The 20,495-nt window shown below is 48.7% G+C and overlaps 1 protein-coding gene across 4 annotated transcripts in view; it reads left to right on the plus strand.

Moving 5' to 3' along the window:
* The window catches only part of LOC147729254 (uncharacterized), a 690,765-nt gene that overhangs the window by 300,057 nt on the left and 370,213 nt on the right, over positions 1-20,495 (plus strand). For all 4 annotated transcript variants that reach the window (XM_086959552.1, XM_086959555.1, XM_086959553.1 and 1 more), the window contains exons 18-19: positions 9,149-9,258; positions 17,154-17,322. In XM_086959552.1, the coding sequence (XP_086815678.1) occupies positions 9,149-9,258; positions 17,154-17,322 (279 nt within the window). The remainder of the gene's footprint in view (positions 1-9,148; positions 9,259-17,153; positions 17,323-20,495) is intronic.

Raw genomic sequence — 20,495 nt, forward strand, 5'->3', positions numbered from 1 at the left:
ACCCTACTCTCCTACACAACCCCCCCCCCCCCCCCCCCCCCCAGCGCAGGGACATTAAACTTAACCTTGACCAGATAAGTCTTCATGTTCTAAGTGGAAGTACCTGGAGAGACCATCTGCATTACCATGGTCAGTCCCTGGGCGGTGCTCCACTGTAAAGTCCATCCCCTGTAGGGAAATGGACCACCTGAGCAGTTTGGGATTTTCACCCTTCATCTGATTTATCCACAAGAGGGGCTTATGGTCTGTCTGAATTAGGAAGTGAGTACCAAACAAGTATGGCCTCAACTTCTTCAGGGCCCAAACCACAGCAAAGGCCTCCCTCTCAATAGCTGACCAACGTTTCTCCCTGGGGGTCAGCCTTCTGCTAATAAAAGCAATGGGCTGGTCTTGACCATCTTGATTAAGTTGTGAAAGCACAGCTCCCACCCCCAACTCAGAAGCATCTGTCTGTACAATGAACTGTTTGGAGTAGTCAGGACTCTTCAGGATAGGTGCAGGTCATCAAATGCCTTTTGACAGCTAACTGTCCACTGAACCTTTTTGGGCATCTTCTTGGATGTCAAGTCATTCAATGGTGTCACAATGGACCCATAGTTCTTTACAAATTTTCTGTAATACCCAGTCAGGCCCAAGAAGGCTCTGACTTGTGTCTGGGTAGTTGGAGGAGCCCAGTCCTGTATGGTCTGGATCTTGCTCTCCAGTGGTTGAACTTGACCCCCACCTACTAGGTGGCCCAAGTACACAACCTTGCTCTGCCCTATCTGGCACTTGGTAGCCTTGATAGTCAGACCTGCCTTCTGCAGGGCCTCCAGAACCTTCTTCAGGTGGATCAGGTGATCCTCCCAGGTGGAGCTAAAGACAGCAATATCATCTAGATATGCTGCACAAAAGTCATCCAACCCAGCAAGGACTTGATTCACCAACCTTTGGAAGGTGGCAGGTGCATTCTTCAAACCAAAGGGCATTAGCACAAACTGATAATGCCCACTAGGGGTAGAGAATGCTGTTTTGGCTTTTGACTCTTCAGCTAGTCTGATTTGCCAGTAGCCAGCTGTCAAATCAAATGTGCTCAGAAACTTGGCAGAAGCCAATTTATCAATGAGCTCATCCGCTCTTGGAATGGGATGTGCATCTTTCCTAGTGACAGCATTGAGACCTCTGTAGTCCACACAAAACCTCATTTCTCTCTTCCCATCTTTGGTATGAGGTTTTGGCACAAGGACCACTGGGCTAGCCCATGGGCTCTCTGATGGCTCAATCATTCCAAGCTCCAACATCTTTTGCACCTCAGCCTTTATACAATCCCTGACATGGTCAGGTTGCCTGTAGATCTTATTCTTCACAGGAAGACTGTCACCAGTGTCCACCTCATGGGTGCACCAATTAGTCTGGCTGGGTGTGAGTGAAAACATATGTCTGTGGGCCTGCAACACCTGTCTGCAGTCCACCTGTTGCTGCTCAGTGAGGCTGCCTGCCAAGGCTACTCCATCAACTGAACCATCATCAGGGTTCTGAGAAAGCAGGTCTGGGAGAGGGTCACTCTCTTCTTCCTGATCCCCATCTGTGGCCATGAGGAGACTCATGTCCTCCCTGTCAACAAATGCTTTCAAACGATTTACATGGAGCACCCTGTGGGGGCTCCTAGGGGTGCCAAAGTCAACCACATAGGTGACTTCTCCCTTTTTCTCAATGATAGGGTAGGGTCCAGTCCATTTGTCCTGGAGAGCTGCTGGGTCCAACACCCACACCTTCTGCCCTGGCTGGAACTTAACCAGAACAGCCTTTTGGTCATGCCAAGCTTTCTGTAATTCTTGACTGGCCTCAAGGTTTTTGGATGCTCTCTCCATGTATTCAGCCATCCTGGAGCGGAGACCAAGTACATAGTCCACAATGTCTAGTTTAGGCTTTTTGAGAGGTAACTCCCATCCTTCCTTCACCAAACTCAATGGACCCCTCACAGGGTGGCCAAACAAAAGTTCAAAAGGGCTGTAGCCAACCCCCTTCTGTGGGACCTCTCTGTAAGCAAAGTGCAAGCAGGGTAAAAGGATGTCCCATTTCCGCCTGAGCTTCTCTGGTAACCCTTTTATCATTCCCTTTAGGGTCTTGTTGAACCTTTCAACAAGCCCATTGCACTGTGGATGGTAGGGTGTGGTAAACTTATAGTTTACTCCACACTCTTTCCACATTGCTTTTAAGTATCCAGACATAAAGTTGGTACCTCTGTCTGAAAGAACCTCCTTTGGAAAGCCCACTCTTGAGAAAACTGCAATGAGGGCTTTTGCCACCACAGGTGCTGTGGTGGTCCTCAGGGGAATTGCCTCTGGGTACCTGGTGGCATGATCCACTACCACCAGTATAAATCTGTGCCTAGATGCTGTTTGAGGATCCATGGGACCCACAATGTCTATTCCAACTCTTTCAAAGGGTACCCCCACCATAGGTAGTGGTATCAGGGGGGCCTTTGTTGTGCCACCTGACTTACCACTGGCTTGGCAAGTGACACAGGAGCGACAAAACTCCTTGACATTTTCTGACATGTGAGGCCAGTGAAAGTGTGGAACAAGCCTGTCCCAAGTCTTATTCTGGCCTAAGTGTCCTGCAAGGGGAATATCATGGGCCAAGGTGAGAAGGAAACCCCTAAACTTCAAAGGTATAACCAACCTCCTGGTTGTGCCAGGTTTGGGGTCTCTAGCCTCTGAATAAAGGAGTCCTTCATCCCAATAAACTTTATGGGCACCTTGAGCATTCCCTGCAGCCTCAGCAGCAGCAGCTTGCTGTCTGAGGGGTTCAAGGGAAGGGCAATCTAATTGGGCCTGCCCCAGGTCTGCCCTTGAGGGTCCCCCTGTCCCCAGAAACTCAACCTGGTCAGGTTCAAGCTCCTCAGAGACAGTCTCCTCTTGGACTGCAGGATCAGTTTCCTGTGAAACTTGATCCTCAACCTGGGGCAAGTGGGAAGGCACATCCTTAACCCTCTTGCTCCTTCTCTTGGGTTGTGGTTGGTCTAATGTTTCAAGATCCACCACTGGTTCAGGAAGGCACTTCTTAGCCTGAGACCTTGTCACTGCAAGGACATGAGCTGAAATCCCTAGCATTTCTGCATTAGTCCTGTACTCCACTTCTGACCAAACTGAGCTTTCAAGATCATTGCCTAACAGACAGTCTACTGGGAGGTCTGCACTCACAACAACTTTCTTCAGGCCATCTACCCCTCCCCAGGAGAAGTTCACAACAGCCACACTATGGGTAGTAGTGGAGTTGCTTGCATTGGTCACTAGGTAACTTTCACCTAGTACAATCTGACCAGGGTCCACAAAGTCTGGTGTCACCATAGTGACACTGGCACAAGTGTCCCTGTAGGCCTGAGCCAGTTTCTCATTGGTTAAGGGAGTCTTCCTATATTTGCCCAGGTTACTGGGGCTCACTGCAGTGGTCAAAGGTAAGTCCACATCATATAGGAGAACTGCCTGTGTGGGGATTCTGACTAAGCCAAATTCCACCTCAGTACCCAGGGTTAACCCTACTAGCCCCTTAGGTTATGTACTACCACTGCTGACTGTACTAGGGGGTGCAGTTGCTTTAGGAGCTGCAGTGGTAGGAACTGGATTTTTCTTAGTGCATTCACTGCCCCAGTGTGAAACTGATTTGCAGGTATTACACCAAGGTTTCTTTGGGCCATCATTCTTCTTTTTCTTGTTTCCATTTTGGGAACCCCCCTCCTTATTGCTAGTTTGGGGGCCTGAAGACTTCTGGTCCTTTTCTTTATCTTTCTGATTTCCACCCTTCTGGTCTGTTTTCTTCTGGTCACCATGGTTCTGGGTTTTCTGCTTAATACTTGTTCTGACCCATTTGTCTGCCTTCTTTCCCAATTCTTGGGGAGAGGTCAAATCAGAGTCAACAAGGTATTGATGCAACAGCTGGTTCTGACAGTTATTAAGGATCTGCTCTCTCATCATAAGATTGTACAATCCTGTATAGTCTGAGACTTTACTTCCCTGCAGCCAACCCTCCAGAGCCTTAGTGGCACAATCAACAAAATCAGTCCAGTCCTGAGTCTGTGCTTTTTGGGTGTCTCTGAACAACAACCTGTGTTGCTCAGTGGTTAGGCCAAACCCTTCAATAAGAGCACTCTTCAGGACAGAGTAGTTTTTGGCATCCTCAGGTCTAACAGTGAGGAGCCTATCCCTCCCTTTCTCAGAAAAGGAGTACCATAAAATTGCTGCCCACTGATCCTCAGGGACCTGCTGTACCATGCAGGCCCTCTCAAGCGCAGTCATCCATTTGTGGATGTCATCCCCTTCCTTGTAGGGGGGCACAATTTTTGTCAGGTTTCTATTATCATAGGCCCTGTCTTTTTCTTTAGGAACTTTGCTGCCACCAGTGGCATCTAAGCCACACAATTTTCTTTCTCTTGCTAAAGCAAGTTTAGCTTGAGCCAAGGCTACCTCTTTCCTCTCTATCTGGAGTTGGACAGCCCTCATTCTGGCCCTATGCTCTTTCCTCTGGGAGGAAGTCATTCCTCTTTGAGATTCTCTTGAGACACTAGAAACATGAGAGTCCCCTGATGGAGATCTCACCCTCCTGTTGCCTGGGAGAATTAAGTTATGAGATCTGGGGAGGTGCTGGCCCTCTCCATTCCCATGTAGGTCTAGATTGGCCTGGTTAAGCCTGCCAACCTGTACCTGGGTCACCCTCTGATCCTGATCTTCAGGCTCTTCTACATCTGAGCCTTCCTCTTCCTCCTCCTCTTCTTCATCTGGAAGGTCCTCATTCTCAGGGGAGTTTATCCCCTCACCTGAATCTAAGGGAGCCTGACTCACCTTGTCTAAGTCATCCTTTTCCAGGATAGCTATCAGGGAAGGAATGGTAGGGCCTCTGCCCTTTTTTAGCCCCCTTGCTGTGCACAAGGCACTCAAATATTTGTGGCTAAGGTTGTCATATCTGGAAGTTGCCTTGGTAGGGTCAACTGCTACAGGAGCAGAGCCCGAGGCTCCACCTGTATCAGACATGACTGCTAGTGAGGTGTAAGTGATGCACTTACCTACACTAAGTGTTTTCCTACTGTACCTTGCTAGTGAGTTGTAGTCAGGGTGTGCTACTCCCCTTAATCTACAACTACTAAGTTCAGTAGTACTTAATATGCTAAGCTTTTGATTTTATATGTACCTAAGGTACTTGATGTGATCTTTCAATTTGATATAAAGATTGCAATGGTAAAACAAACAGCAAGCTCAAATCCGCACTGCTGCACACCAATGTGAGAAGTTGGCCTGATATGTAGTGTTTCCAATTCTGGAACCACTTGGTATCAGTCCAAACAAACCCCAAAGATGTCTGGTTGTAAGTCAACCTTGTTAGACAAGCTATCCTAGTGGTAGCATGGACTAAGCAGCCTTAAAGGCTTAACTTAAGAGGTCGTGTTAAGCGAGCTGTTTTACCACATACAATCCTGTAATCAAATGAAAGGACACCACACAAGTATATATTATAAAAATATATGTATTTATTTCTAAATTACTCCCCAGTACTCTTTATGAGGAAAGGGGCACAAGCGTTAAATCAAAAGCACAGTATAACATACAAAGTTGCACAATTTTGGATGAGGGCCGGTGGCCACTCAAACCATATACTAAAAAAGTGGTATAAGAGATACCAATCGAACAGTGGTTAGGCCTAGGGCCTAGAGAATCGCTGGGAGCAGTCAGGACTAGCAATGCTGAAGTCGGGAGTAGCCCACGGAATTCGGGTGCAGCACGGAAAGTGCGGCTTACACCAATGCAATGTCAATGGTGCGTAAAAGTTACACAAAGTGAGTTTAAAGATACTTCCGCTGAACCTAGAGGAACAAAAACTTAAGACACAGACCCTAGAGGTGTGTACCAACGTGGGCACACTGGCGTTGCAATGTTACCTCACCCACAGGAAGTGGGTGCACAGGGTCGAAGTGGCGTCGGGTTTTGACACGCAGGCTCTTGGTGCTTGGAGCTGAAGAAGCTGCAGGCGATGGAAAGTAGAAGTGTCCGGTGTGATCCAAGGGCGGATCGAAGTCGAGATGTACCTGAAAGCAGAGGGGACAGAGTCTGGGTCACTCAGCAGTGACCAGGGTGGAACCAGGACGGAACCAGGCAATGTCGGGCGCAATCAGGTGGTTGTCGAGAGGCTTCTCTCCGCTGTCACGTGGGCTCTAGGGCATCTGCGACATGCAGGAGTAGGTCACGATCTGTCCCACGTAGGCTCTCGCCGTCAGCACCGTCGGCTTCAAGATTGCAGCAAACAGCACTTGGCAAAAGCAATCCACGCGGAACCGGGAGATTGCTTCTCACTCAAACCAGGAGGGTCAGAGTGGGGACTCCTTTTCACAGGAGCTGGCGCAGATCTGGAGCAACCAGAAAAGCAAGTTGTATTCAAGGTTTCGTCGGCACAGGGGCCACAAGCCAGCTGGCAAGTGACCGGGCCAACGCGGCGAGCCAACACAAGCAGAAGGGCCCCACGCAGCACTCGTCGAGTGTGGAGGGGGTAGGTTTGGTGCAAGTGTAGCTTGGGGTGGGGGCTTCTCAAACCCCGGTGCACAGCTTCGAGGGTCACTCGTGGGCTGCACGGTCAGCATCTCGTGGCCTTTTTAAGATGGCGTGCCCCACGCTTCCGGTCGCCTCCACTGGTCTCAGCTTTGCAGGGACTGTGAATCTGGCTGCGAGAAGGCAGGCAAGCTTGATCTCGTCGATCTCTGTCGCTCGAGTTCCGGCGGGAACTGCAACAAAGCAAGGGTCGAGGGCTGGATGGTGCCTGTTTGCACAGGGTGGTCACTCCTTGACCACAAGGGAGATTCTTCAGTCTTCTATGTTGAGTAGAATGTCGAAGGGTCCAGAATTCGTTTCTTATGTTTCTTCAGGATGATCTGAGTTGCATTGGCACTGCTCCCACTCTTATTCGAATCTGGTGGGCTGGACATCCTGCTAGGTCCCCTCCTATGGGTGGGACCCAGGAAGGGGGTGGTTACACCCCTTTCCTTTGATCCAGGCCGCGCTGGGACTGGGGCTGGAAGGCCCCAGAACCGGTTTGGCCGGATTATGCAAGGGGCAGCCTTGTGCTCCCCAGGCAGTGTCTGGTTTCTTTGAAACCTCCCTGCTACAATCCACTATCTCCTGTCTGGGGTGGTTTGACACCGCCCTGCGACAGGAAACCCTTTGTCCAGGCCACCATTTGCTGAGTTTCGGTCAGCAGCAGGAGGCCAGACCCGTGTCTGTGGCAGAGGCATCCATTTTGTGGATCTGAGGCTCATTTTAAATCAACCGCGTTTCAGTAAAGTAACATGTCTTATCCCTCTAGAAGGGTGGAATGCTACCCCCGTCGCCAGAACTGGCGAGGGGGTAGTATTCCAATTCGTGTGACACCTTACACGACATGTTTTGATAAAGCCAAACCAAAGTTGCTATATAACCGCGAGGATTATAAGGCGCTTAAGAGTATATGGTATGGCATTATCCCGGATCAGCTTAGGGAGTCGTTCCCGACAGCTGCAGACAGGCTCAGCTCATGCCAGAGCTCCATCTCACATAAAACCACGCACTCTGCCTCCAGGATTGATGAGGCCTTCCCTAGGAGTGGCTCACATGTTTATATGTGTCCAGATATAGGTTTAGATATAGGTATACTATATCTAAGCAAGGGGTGATTACACCCACTTGCCCCCAGCTGAGTAATCAGCCAGTTGTGCCAATTTAAGAATCAGCCAGGGGTGGCAAAAGCTATGCTTCAGCCCCTGGTAGGCCTTGGTGGCACCTATGCCCTGAGCACCTATAGTGCATGGTACAGGGGCTGACAAGGAGTCCATTTCCAATTGTGGTATGTACCTATAGCACATGTATTATAAATTTAGAGAGAGAACAGCAGGCTGGGGGTCTGATTAGCAGGCCCACAGCCTCAGTAAGTCGAAAACCAGTGAAGCAAAAGCAAAAATTGGGGTGACCATAGGATAGCAGACCCTACTCTCCTACACCCAAACTACAATGTGCATTACATTTACAACCACAGTTATTGATGTAAGTAGAGACTAGGTTACGAAGGGTCACATATTGTTACTGTATGTGGATATTCCTTGAGAAACCTCTGTAGCGAATAGCTTCAGCAAAATATGTTTTGACTGTTGTTTAATTCAAAATATAAAAGGTTATGACTTGCATAATCTTCTTGGATGAAGACTTAATTATTGTCCTTCCTTAATAAGTGCTGAGTGGAGTTCAATGATTCCATGTGCATGTTAGCTTTTCAATGTGAAACACCTGTCAAAACATTTGTGAGGCAGCCACATATGACTACTTCTCATTATTTTGTTGTAAGTATTACTCACTGGATGTTTAACTCCAGCACAAAGCAGGTTTCAGACACAAATTTCTGTGGAGTTATTTGCATGAAACCTTCTGTTACATATGCCATCCGTCCCCTCATCTTTATAGGTCGGGAAGCCACTTAGCTAGCAAGTCAAGAAGGAGGGAGCGCAAATTGACAGATCTGTTTAAACAGATTGACAGAGTGTTAAAATCCTCATGGCGGAACCAGTAGACTTCGGCCCTCTTTCACAACACTCAGCCATCCCATCTCAGGATGTGCCTGGCTTCAAGCTTTAAAGTCAGAAGCATATAGGCGACTGGACGAAGATAGTTGGTGAGAATTGATCTGGGGCACATGCACACATGGAAGGTGGTCTGGACTCATGAACACTAGCACGCAAGGGGACACTACCACAAAAGTCGACTCGGAAAAAAACTTTAAATGGCAGCTTTCCTTTTGAGGAGCGCCCTAGTTCTGTTTGTGGGGCACAGGCAATTCCAAGGCAGAGATGAAGGCGGCCGGGAGTGAGGATTAAGAATACTAGAGTCTCTTTGGAGCGAACGTTTTTATCCCGCTTAATACTTGTAATAAAAAATTAAGCATGTTAAAACATTGCCATAACGTGGATTATTTTATTGTGTGTTACTTTTGTAAACATTTTAGCAGAACCTGAATATTTACTTGTAAGTAGTAAATGGTAAAAAGAATATTAGGATCTGGACACATTACGGTGTATGGCCATCTTTGAGGTTATAAGTAAGTGGGTTTGTTCAGGAGCATTCTCTCTACAGCAGTAACACTGGTTTCTATTCCATTACAGAACGACAATGAGCGATTGCAGACACAGATGATGCAGCTGCGTGCTCAGTACAGTCGAGAAGCAGAGATGCACCAGGCTCTTAGCTCCAGTCTAAACGAGCAGCTAAAGGGGTAAACTTGATTAAGTAGCTACAGTTGTCTCTCAAACTGTTGGTAGGCTGGGATTGGTATAATTAGCGTATGTGGGTATTGGTGAACAGTGTTCAACCTAAATAGATGCGAATAGTGGATGTTGCAGTACTGCCACATTGCATTGCTGATTAACCTCTGTTAATGTACCCCGTATTAGTCTGTGGGCTTTGCCCTCTGCTTGTACAACAGTTATCAGTTAATCGAATCAGAGAATTACAATCTCTCCCCCATTAACAGTCCATATTTTTAGAAAAATATGGAAAATAGCCAAGTCGTCGAAGAAAATTGTATATCCACAGAATAGATATTACGAAAAATGTGCAATTAAATGTCTATATTTAAAGTGAAACAATGAATAATTATAAGCATGCTCAATGTTTACAGTTAAATTGACAAATTTTCCTGACTTAAAATCTGTTTGAAAGGCATGTAGACATGCTAAAAAAAAAGGTAATACAGTTTTAAAAAGCATGTTAATTTTACAAACCGTCAAAAAGCTTTGTTTACTTTCTGGTTATAAATACAGGAAGCAATGTAGATCTGCACCGAAGGAATTGTTTTTGCTTTCTAGGTATTAGCCAAGCACCTTATCAAAATAACAAAGCTAATACGGGACCAACACATTTAAACGCCGATATGAATGGTGTTCAACACATTTAAACGCCGATATGAATGGTGTTCAGCAAAATAGTTGAATACGCATAACCTAGATAGCTGGTTGATAGCAGTTTATGTGTGAACCCGTTGGCAGGTATTTTTATAAACCAATACCCAAGATGATTTCAGCATTTTAAGACCACTTTTTGTGACTAGACATCCCTTTAAATTTGTATATGGCCTATTAAAGGGCACACTGACCTCCGTAAACTTAAACTGATGGACGATGCCTTTGGCACTGACAATCAAGTAGCAGTGTTGTTTATTTCTGATGAAATAATCAGACTAGTCTGCAAAGCCCCAGGGCTGCTCTGCCTCTATGCGGGTTGGGCCACGCAACCTAAAGTGAAACAACACAGTCATTTTGTTAAATCTGGTCTTACTCTTGACTTCCAAAACAAAGAATAGTGGTGTAGATTAGAAACTGATTAGAGCAGAAATTCTAAACTCTGAGCAAAAATCTGCAATGAGAATTCAGTATTTCGAGGCATGTGGGCTGCTGAATTCATATCTGTGCATAGATCGCCGCCTAGTGTTGGGTCCGGATGATTGCACATTGTTGTCCTGGAAGAGTCTTCGAAGTATCACGAGATAGGTGGCTCCTCCCCTGGACTACAGTGCGCATGGGCATCGTCTCCATCCTCAGATTGTTTTTTTCCGCCATTGGGTTCGGATGTTACTATCTTAGCTCAAGTTAGGAAAACTTTCTACAAAGCCAAAAGGCTTTCGACAGCGTCGGTATCGTTTCGTTCGGTACCGGTAACTTTGCTTCGAGAGGACATCGAAGAATCAGACGGTTTTCTTTCCACCCTCGACCCGATCTTCGATTTACAATGGAAAGAAGCCCATTCAAGAGGTGTCCGCTTTGCAATGCAAAATACCCGCACATCGATGTCCACCCGGTGTGCAACAAGTGCCTGTCCCCGGATCACAACGAAGCCAACTGTATGGCCTGTGCCCGGTTCAGGTCGAAGAAAACTCTTCGGAATCGACGCGCGGCTCGATTAGAGTCGAAAAGATCAGCGCCTGTTCCAGAAAACATCTTCGGGACCGAAGACGAAGAGGTCGTTGATCTGATCTGGAGGATCAGGAATACCACTCAGATCCGGCTTCGGACCATGACTCAGAGTATGACGCCGAAGACAAAGAGGTGCTAGAAGAAGACGAAAACGTCGTCGAAGAGGTAGGAGACGACGCAGAGGTCCTTGGGGCCGTAGAAGATAGCTCAGGCGAGGAGCTAGGCCCAACCGGTTACATGGGGGCTGACGATGACGCACTCAATAAGGCTCAGGTCGAGGGATCGCCACTAGGCCTTACCCAAGAACTACAGTCTCGTTCTACAGCCCCGCAGAAAGGCCCGGCTTCGAACATTAATAAAGAGCCATCGGTTTCGAAACGGCCATCGGTCGATCCAAAGAAATCGAAACCGAAAGCATCACTGTCAAAAACGAAAGTGCAACTAACTCTGGTCTGCTCCAAGGCCTTGCACCCCTCGGAGTTGAAGAAACAGAAAATGGCCGTCGATGCCGAAAAGCTCAAGAAGGTCATCTAACCGAAAGTTGGGGCACCGAAGACTAAGGTCAAGGCTGTCGAACGAACATGGCCGACGCCGAAAGGAGTCGACACGCACAAAAGACTCGTACCGAAAGAAGGGATCGATCCTCGGTCGAGGCCCACGGACAAGGCGAAGACTGGCTCCAAGGACCCTGTCGAGTCGACGCAGCCGAGTCCATTCATAGCCAAGGAAGTGTCGGAGTCACTCCAACGCATCAAGGATACGGCTACTGCGGTCGGGCCAAAGACGGCCCCAACACCAAAGCTGGTGGGAAACGTTCAGACTGCGTCGACACCGATCAAGTTCGGGTTGCCACCCTTGGTGCGTCCGAAGATGTTTAAACCAAAACGGGGTATCGAAGCCATTAAAAAAAGTGTCGACGGAACTAGAGGCTACAGAGGAGCCTGAAGAACAGGAGTCCAGGCAATTCATCGACTCGGAAACTGGTAGACTGTCCATATATAAAAGGAAAATAATACCAGAAACACCCATGGAGTCATACAAGATTCCCTTGAAGAAGAAGAGGGTTTCAACAACGTCACCGGCTCTTGTTGAACCCCTCCATTCCTATGGACAAAAACCTCAGAATTTTTCACCCACATACTCAGATGTGGATGCAGGGGATGACAAGCATGAAGATGACCCTTATCATGTGGACACTGATCCCGATGATCAAAACCAACCATGGGCGAACCCGGCTGACCCAAGGGATCCGCAGACTGCCCCTGACAAACATGTATACAGTGTGAAAACATCTCCTACTGAGGACACTACTGCCTTTAACGCCCTTATTGAAAGAGCAGCCAGTAATCATGACGTCGAGCTACATGCTGACCCTGTGGAGGAAGACTTTCTGGTCGACACCTTTTCCACTTCAGAAAGAACAGTCAAGACCCTGCCCATGCTAAAAGGGGTCCTTAAGCATGCTGCTGACATTTTTAAGGACACCACTAGGGCCAGGGTGTTAAACCCAAGGATTGAAAAGAAATATAGACCGGCACCTGTGGACCCTACATATATAAGAGGACAGTTGCCATTGGACTCATTAGTTGTTTCTAATGCACGTAAGAGAGCAAACTCCCAGACTACAGGTGATGCTCCTCCTCCGGACAAAAAGTCGAAAGTACTGGAAACTTCAGGAAAAAGGGTGGCTGCGCAGGCGGCTAACATCTGGCGCATTGCCAACACTCAGGCACTCTTAGCCAGATATGACCGGTCCCATTATGATACCCTTGAGACACTGTTGCAACACCTACCAGATCAGTACAAGGAGGGTGCAGAACTACTAATCCAAGAAGGGAAGCGTATCACCAATGCTTCCATCAAGTGCGTGCTAGACACAGCGGACACTGCAGCCAGGGCCATCAACACTAGCGTTATGTTAAGGAGACATGCCTGGTTGAGAATCTCGGGATTCAAACCAGAAATACAAACTTCTATCCTCAATCAGCCAGTTAACCCGGACTACTTATTTGGACCTGAGATTGACACCACCCTTGAAAAAATTAAAAATGACACGGAGACTGCAAAGTCTATGGGGGCTCTGCAGTCACAGCAGTTTCAGGGTGGCTCCTTTCGTCGCTCCAATACTAGGTGCCCTTCAAGAGGCCAATCCACACAACAGACACAGTACAATAAAGGAGGTACACAATCCACCTACAATAAGAACAACCAGGGTGGATATCGTGGAAACAACAGCAAGGGCAGAGGCAGAGGAAACAACAGTTCCAGATCCTCTGCCAATAACAAACAGTGACGCCCTGTCACTGCCCCCCGACCATATAACACCTGTCGGGGGGAGACTACAACAGTTCCTGCCAGTCTAGAACTCCATCATCACAGACAGGTGGGTGAGAGACATTGTCCAGTACGGGTATTGTCTGGAATTAACGTCCACTCCACCCAACATACCACCAAGACACCGTCCTATGTCCGCAGAGCACTTACACTTATTGCAGCAGGAAGTCGTCAGCATGCTGCAAAAAGGAGCCATAGAGCTCGTGGCTGTAGAAGACCAAGGCTTAGGGGTGTACTCTCTGTACTTTTTAGTACCCAAAAAGGACAGGTCTCTCAGACCTATACTGGACCTCAGGCCTCTAAACAGTTACATTCTGTCGGAGCATTTTCATATTCTCACCTTACAGCAGGTTCTGCCGTTACTCAGTCAGGGAGACTTCCTCGCAACACTGGATCTAAAAGATGCGTATTTCCCTATACCCATACACCCATCACACAGACAGTATCTCAGGTTCACTATTCAAAATCAACATTATCAGTTCAAAGTCCTCCCTTTCGGAGTAACGACGGCACCCAGAGTGTTCACAAAGTGTCTGGCGACGGTGGCAGCACACCTGAGGAGACAGCACATACATGTCTACCCTTATCTGGACGACTGGCTTATTCAAGCAAAGACGGCCCAACAGTGTGCCAGCCACATGTCCCACACCATTCATCTTCTTCACAGTCTGGGATTCTCGCTTAATTACCCAAAGTCACATCTTCAACCCGCCCACGTGCGACAGTACCTGGGCGTGACAATAGACACTCTGGCAGCCAAAGCTTAGCCAAATTCAGCGAGAATAAACAGCATGCAATTGCTGCTATAGAAATTCAGACCTCAACACTTGCTTCCAGCAAAAGTGTTCATGCAGTTGACAGGCATGATGGCCTCCTGCATCTTCATAGTCCCGCACGCGAGGCTAAATATGCGTCCGCTTCAGGAGTGCTTGGCACGTCAGTGGAATCAGGCTCAAGGACAGTTAAAAAACCTAGTGTTGGTGAGCGGTCGGGAATTCAACTCTCTGCATTGGTGGAACCCACAAAACCTTTGCAAGGGCCGACCGTTCCAAGAGCCTGTGCCACAGATTATACTGACGACGGACGCGTCTCTCCAGGGATGGGGAGCTCATGTACTCCACTACACAGTGCAGGGACGATGGACAGCACAGGAAAAGAAGATGCACATCTACCTTCTGGAATTGATGGCAATCTTCGTGGCGATGAGAGCTTTCAAAGTACACTTGTGCAACAAGGTCGTGTTGATCCGGACGGACAACATGACTGACATGTACTACATACAGAAGCAGGGAGGAACACACTCTCCACAGTTGTCTCATCTGGCTCAGAGCATGTGGAAGTGGGCCATTCAGAGGAACATCTTCCTCATGGCGGAACACCTCCCGGGCAAAGACAACCAGATGGCGGATCTGCTCAGCAGACACAGCCACCAGATGCACGAGTGGGAGATACACCCATCAGTACTCCAACCGTACTTCCAGCAGTGGGGTCATCCAGAGATAGACCTGTTCGCTACAAGGGAAAACGCAAAATGCCAAAGCTTCGCCGCCAGGTACCCACATCCGCAGTCACAGGGCAATGCGATATGGTTGAACTGGTCAGGCAGGATTACGTACGCTTTTCCCCCAGCGCCTCTGATACCACTGGTGGCACGCAAGCTGAAGCAACACTCGATGACACTCATCCTGGTTGCTCCAACGTGGGCACCCCACCACGCTAGTAGAACTTTCCGTGGTACCGCATCAAAGACTGCGGTTAACACCCAGACTTTTGACACAGAGCCATGGCGAAATTCAGCACCCAGATCCGCAACAGCTCAACCTGGCGATCTGGCTCCTGAGGTCTTAGAATTTGGCTACCTCAACTTGCCACCGGACTGTATGAACATCATCAAGGAGGCAAGGAGACCCACGACCAGAGCATGTTATGCGGCTAAATGGAAGAGGTTTGTCATCTATTGTAACAATAATGACATTGACCCACTGGATGCATCTATTCAAAATATTATCTGTTATTTGTTGCACTTATACAGATGTAATCTGGCATACAGGTCCATTCGTATACATTTATCCGCGATAGCAGCTTATCTTCAAAACAGGCAGCACCTCTCATTATTCAGAGTGCCTGCCATTAAAGCTTTTCTGGAGGGACTCCCAGACACCCACCTTCACCTGTATGGAACCTAAACGTGGTCCTCACCAGACTGATGGGACCACCTTTTGAACCTCTACACTCTTGTGGGATTCAATTTTGTACCTGGAAAGTTGCTTTCCTAGTAGCCATTACCTCACTAAGAAGAGTTAGTGAACTCCAGGCACTAACCATTCAAGAGCCATTCATACAGGTCCACGCAAATAGAGTTGTACTACGCACCAACCCTACGTTCATGCCTAAGGTGATTTCGCAGTTCCACATGAATCAAACCATAGAACTGCCTGTTTTCTTTCCTAATCCAGAAAATGTCGCAGAGAGATCTCTGTACACATTAGACGTCAAAAGAGCTCTTATGTACTATATTGACAGAACAAAGGATTTCAGGAAAACAAAACAACTGTTTGTTGCCTTTTCTCCACAGCACAAAGGCAACCCCATTTCCAAGGCAGGAATAGCCAGATGGATAGTTAAGTGTATACAGATTTGCTACGCAAAGGCTAAATGCACACTAACCATTCCTCCGAGAGCACGCTCTACACGTAAGTTAGGAGCATCCATGGCTTTCCTGGGGAATATTCCTTTAGAAGAGATATGTAAGGCAGCCACATGGTCCACTACACATACATTTACAAAACACTACTGTGTAGATGTGCACTCAAGACAGCAGGCAGCTGTAGGACAGGCTGTTCTCAAAACTCTTTTTCAGACTGCTGCAGCTGGCACGGGCAGCCTCCGCTAATAGGAGGGACTGCTATATAATCTATGCACAAATATGAATTCAGCAGCCACATGCCTCGAACCGAATATGCTACTTACTAGTATGCATCTGTTCTTGGCATGTAGGGCTGCTGACATTCATATCGTCCACCCTCCTCCCCGGCGCCTGTAGCAGCTGTAGCATTCAGAATTACTATGGAGCATGGACATCACTCACTGTATTACACTCCATCTCTGCCACAATGGCGAAAAACAATCTGAGGATGGAGAGGATGCCTATGCACACTGTAGTCCAGGGGAGGAGCCACCTATCTCGTGATACTGCGAAGACTCTTCCAGGACAACAATGTGCAATCATCAGAACCCAACACTAGGCGGCGATCTATGCACAGATATGAATGTCAGCAGCCCTAAATGCCAAGAACAGACGCATACTGGTAAGTAGCATATTCGGTCGCTTTCATGAGTCAATCTCTACCACCCTATTGAAATGGCTGTTTCCGCGTGGCAAAATCAGAGATTACTAGTAGTAATGGTAGTGTGGTCAGGGGGCATGGTACCTCCACACCTAAGTTTATTTATTTTCTGTCCAAAATATTAAGGGCCACTCCACCCTGGACATGTTTGTAAGTCATTTGGATTCATACCGCATACAAGTCACTAGCAGAACTCTTGTGTTTGGTTTAGATAGTGATGAGGATTTCTGAAAGCACAGAAATGGCATAATGTTGATGGCTTTGAGCAGTCAAATAACAGCCTAGGTTCAGGAATACAGTTAACGTCCTTAGTCCGAACAGAAAGCATGTTCAGAGCGTAGACCCTTTGAATTTAGTGCAGTGTATGAAATCAGACGTTTCATAGGGAACGATGAAGAAGAGAATTGCCCACATCACGTAAGTCCATTTAATGTGTAGATTAATTTCATTCTTTTGACTGACTCTTTAGGGAGTTGAAAAAAGAATTGCCCTTTTTTAAATGTATATTGGTATTGCAGGTTAAATGACCGAAAAATATTTCTGGAAACTTCCCTCATGGAAAAGGAGCAAAAGCTTTTGGAAACAGCTGGGAAAATGGAGCAGATGAATATTTTGAGGCACTCGGCTGAAGATCAAACCGTTTTGAACAAAGAACTCATTGAAAAAAATTCGCTAATTGAACTACAGGTAAACAACATTGTTTTAGAGCTTTATCTTTTGGGTTGCAGTATTTGTTTTTAAAGTGTAATGTTCAAATGGCCCCAGAAGCAAATTAACTGCACTCTTCCCTGTTTATTGCTAGTTCGAGGCATGTGGGCTGCTGAATTCATATCTGAGCATAGTCCGCCACCTAGTGTTGGGTCCGGATGATTGCACATTGTTGTCCTGGAAGAGTCTTCGAAGTATCACGAGATAGGTGGCTCCTCCCCTGGACTACAGTGCGCATGGGCATCGCCTCCATCCCCGGATTGTTTTTTTCCGCCATAGGGTTCGGATGTGTTTTCGGTTCCCTCCTTCGGAACCGATAGTTGTTCGATTTTACTTGAGACCAAAAGGTCTTTAGGCTGGGCGTCGGTATAGTTGCGTTCGGGTTTTCTTACTGACTCTCAGCTCCAATCTCCTACTGCCCTTCCACGTGCTTCGACGCGGACGGGCCTACACTACCACATTTGCTATGGAGCGGACTCCATTCAAGAGGTGTCCGCTGTGTAACTCGAAATATTCGCACCTCGACGTGCACCCCGTGTGCAACACATGCTTGTCACCGGATCACCGTGAAGACACCTGCATGGCGTGTTCAAAGTTTAGGAGTAAGAAAACTTTGAAGATTCGCCGGGCTAATCGACTCCAGGCGCAGTTGTCGGCTTCGGCGCCCTCACCTGATGACATATTTCAGGAATCGGTCGAGGAAGAGGACGACGTACGAGAGTCGGACTCTGGCCCCGCGTCCGAGGACGAGACCTATGACGCGGAGGAAGAGGCCTGCGACGAAGTCCCCGGTGAGGTAGGGGACGACGAACTGATTTGTGCCACGATGGGAGATAGCTCTGAGGAAGAGCATCCCCAACCAGACTCCGGGGTTACCCCCCGTCATACGGCCCAGGTCGAGGGATCGCCTTCGGGCCTTACCCAAGATCTTGCTATGAGTCCTACGTCCCCGCCTCCGGGCCCGGTCACGGACATTTCTAACAAGAAACCGAAAGTGAAGCCAACTGGTCCCGCACCCTCGGATGCGAAATCGAAACCGAAAGTGGCGTTGGTGAAGAAGGTTCTGGAGGCGTCAACTTCCACGAAACCCAAAATGGCCGACTCGAAGAGCCACGCCAAAATGGCCGACCACAAGAGCCGCGCCAAAATGGCCGACCCACAGCCCTCTGGGTCGGCGCCGAAGGTGAAGGCATCCGACGCGGCTGCGTCGGCACCGAAAGGGGTCGCGGACCCGAAGACGGCTTCGAAGAAGCGTCACGCCGACGGTGCGCCAGGCCATGGGGCGTCGGCACCGAAGAAGAGGCCTACAGGCGACCGGGCTCTCGGAGACGAAGAGTCGCTCGGGACAGTTCAGCCCTCGGCATCCCTTACAAAGAAAGTGGGAGAATCCTTGAAGCGGATCCAACAGTCCACTGTGGTTCCCAGCACTGTGGTGCCTAGGCCCACGCCGAAGCCTGCCAAGGAACAAACGCCAATTCGTTTTACCCTTCCTCCCAAGTCGGCGCCGAAGGCCTTCGCGCCTAAGACGAGCGGACACTCTCAGGAGGTGTTGACGCCGAAAGCTGCCTTGGTGGTGTCGAAGCTTCGGCTCCAACCGCTCGCGGTGGAGGAGCGTCGGGAGGTGACCATCGACGCCAACACCGGAAAATTGTCGCTCCTCAAACGAAAAATTACGTCGGAGCCGCCATTGGAACCCTTCAGGATTCCACTAAAGAACAAAAAGTACTCTGCGGACTCTTCGGCTCTGATGGAACCTCTGTCTCCACAAGCCACGGAACACTCGCCAGCCCATTCCCCAGTGCCTGATGTGGACGAGGAGGACGACGAGTACAACTATCCGGCGTACTCGGATCCGGAAGAGGAGCAAGTGCCCTGGACAGCAGGTGGCGACGCGGACGACCCGCAGTCGGGCCAGGACGCTCAACTTTTCGCCGCGAAGACGTCCCCGACAGAGGACTCGGCGGCGTTTAATGCGTTAATAGAGAGAGCTGCTGCGAACCATGACGTCGAACTGCACTCAGACCCTGTGGATGCGGACTTCTTAGTCGACACCTTCTCGGTAGCCGAAAAGCAAGTCAAGACGCTACCGATGCTCAAAGGGGTGCTGAAGCATGCACAGGAGGTATTCAAGGAGCCCACCCGAGCGCGGGTGGTCAATCCTCGCATCGACAGGAAGTACAAGGCGGCGCCCACGGATCCCACGTATATTAAGGGACATTTGCCATTGGACTCCCTGGTGGTGTCCAACGCTCGAAAGAGGGCGAATTCGCAGACTACTGGTGATGCTCCTCCCCCAGACAAAGAGTCAAAAATCTTTGAGGCATCAGGCAAACGCATTGCTGCACAGGCAGCAAACATCTGGAGGATCTCTAACACTCAAGCCCTGCTTGCACGTTATGATAGGGCCCATTATGACACATTAGAGGCCATCCTGCAACACTTGCCTGACCAATACAAGGAGGCGGGGGAGATGCTCATTCAGGAGGGTAAACTCATTACTAATGCATCCATCAAATGTGCTCTAGATGTAGCAGACACTGCCTCCAGGGCTATCAATACAAGTGTGTTACTTAGACGCCATGCCTGGCTTCGGATTTCTGGGTTCAAACCCGACATACAAACCACAATACTGGGTCAAACAGTGAATCCTGACCATCTGTTCGGCCCTGAAGTGGATGCCTCCCTAGAAAAAATGAAGAAAGATACCGAAACTGCCAAGTCTATGGGGGCTTTACAGAGTCAGCAGTTTCGGGGTGGTTCTTTTCGCCGCTCCAATTCAAGAGGCACCTCAAGAGGCCAGGCATCCCAGTCCACGCAATACTACAAGGGTACCACCCAGTCCTCGTATAACAACAACAAGGGCAGGGGTGGCTACAGAGGCAATAATATCAAAGGCAGGGGACGTGGAAACAATGCCTCCAGGTCCACCACCTCTAACAAGCAGTGACGTCTTGTCACTTCCCCCCGATCACACAACACCTGTCGGGGGGAGACTCCAGCAGTTCCTGTCGGCGTGGAGGTCCATCACCACGGACAGGTGGGTGAGGTCTATTATCCAGTACGGGTACTGTCTGGAACTTACGTCCATTCCACCGGACATACCGCCAAGAAGCCGTGCTATGTCCGACGAGCACTTGACCTTGTTGCAGCAA

This window comes from Lissotriton vulgaris, chromosome 2_2, assembly GCF_964263255.1.
Source record: "Lissotriton vulgaris chromosome 2_2, aLisVul1.2, whole genome shotgun sequence".
NCBI lineage: Eukaryota > Metazoa > Chordata > Amphibia > Caudata > Salamandridae > Lissotriton > Lissotriton vulgaris.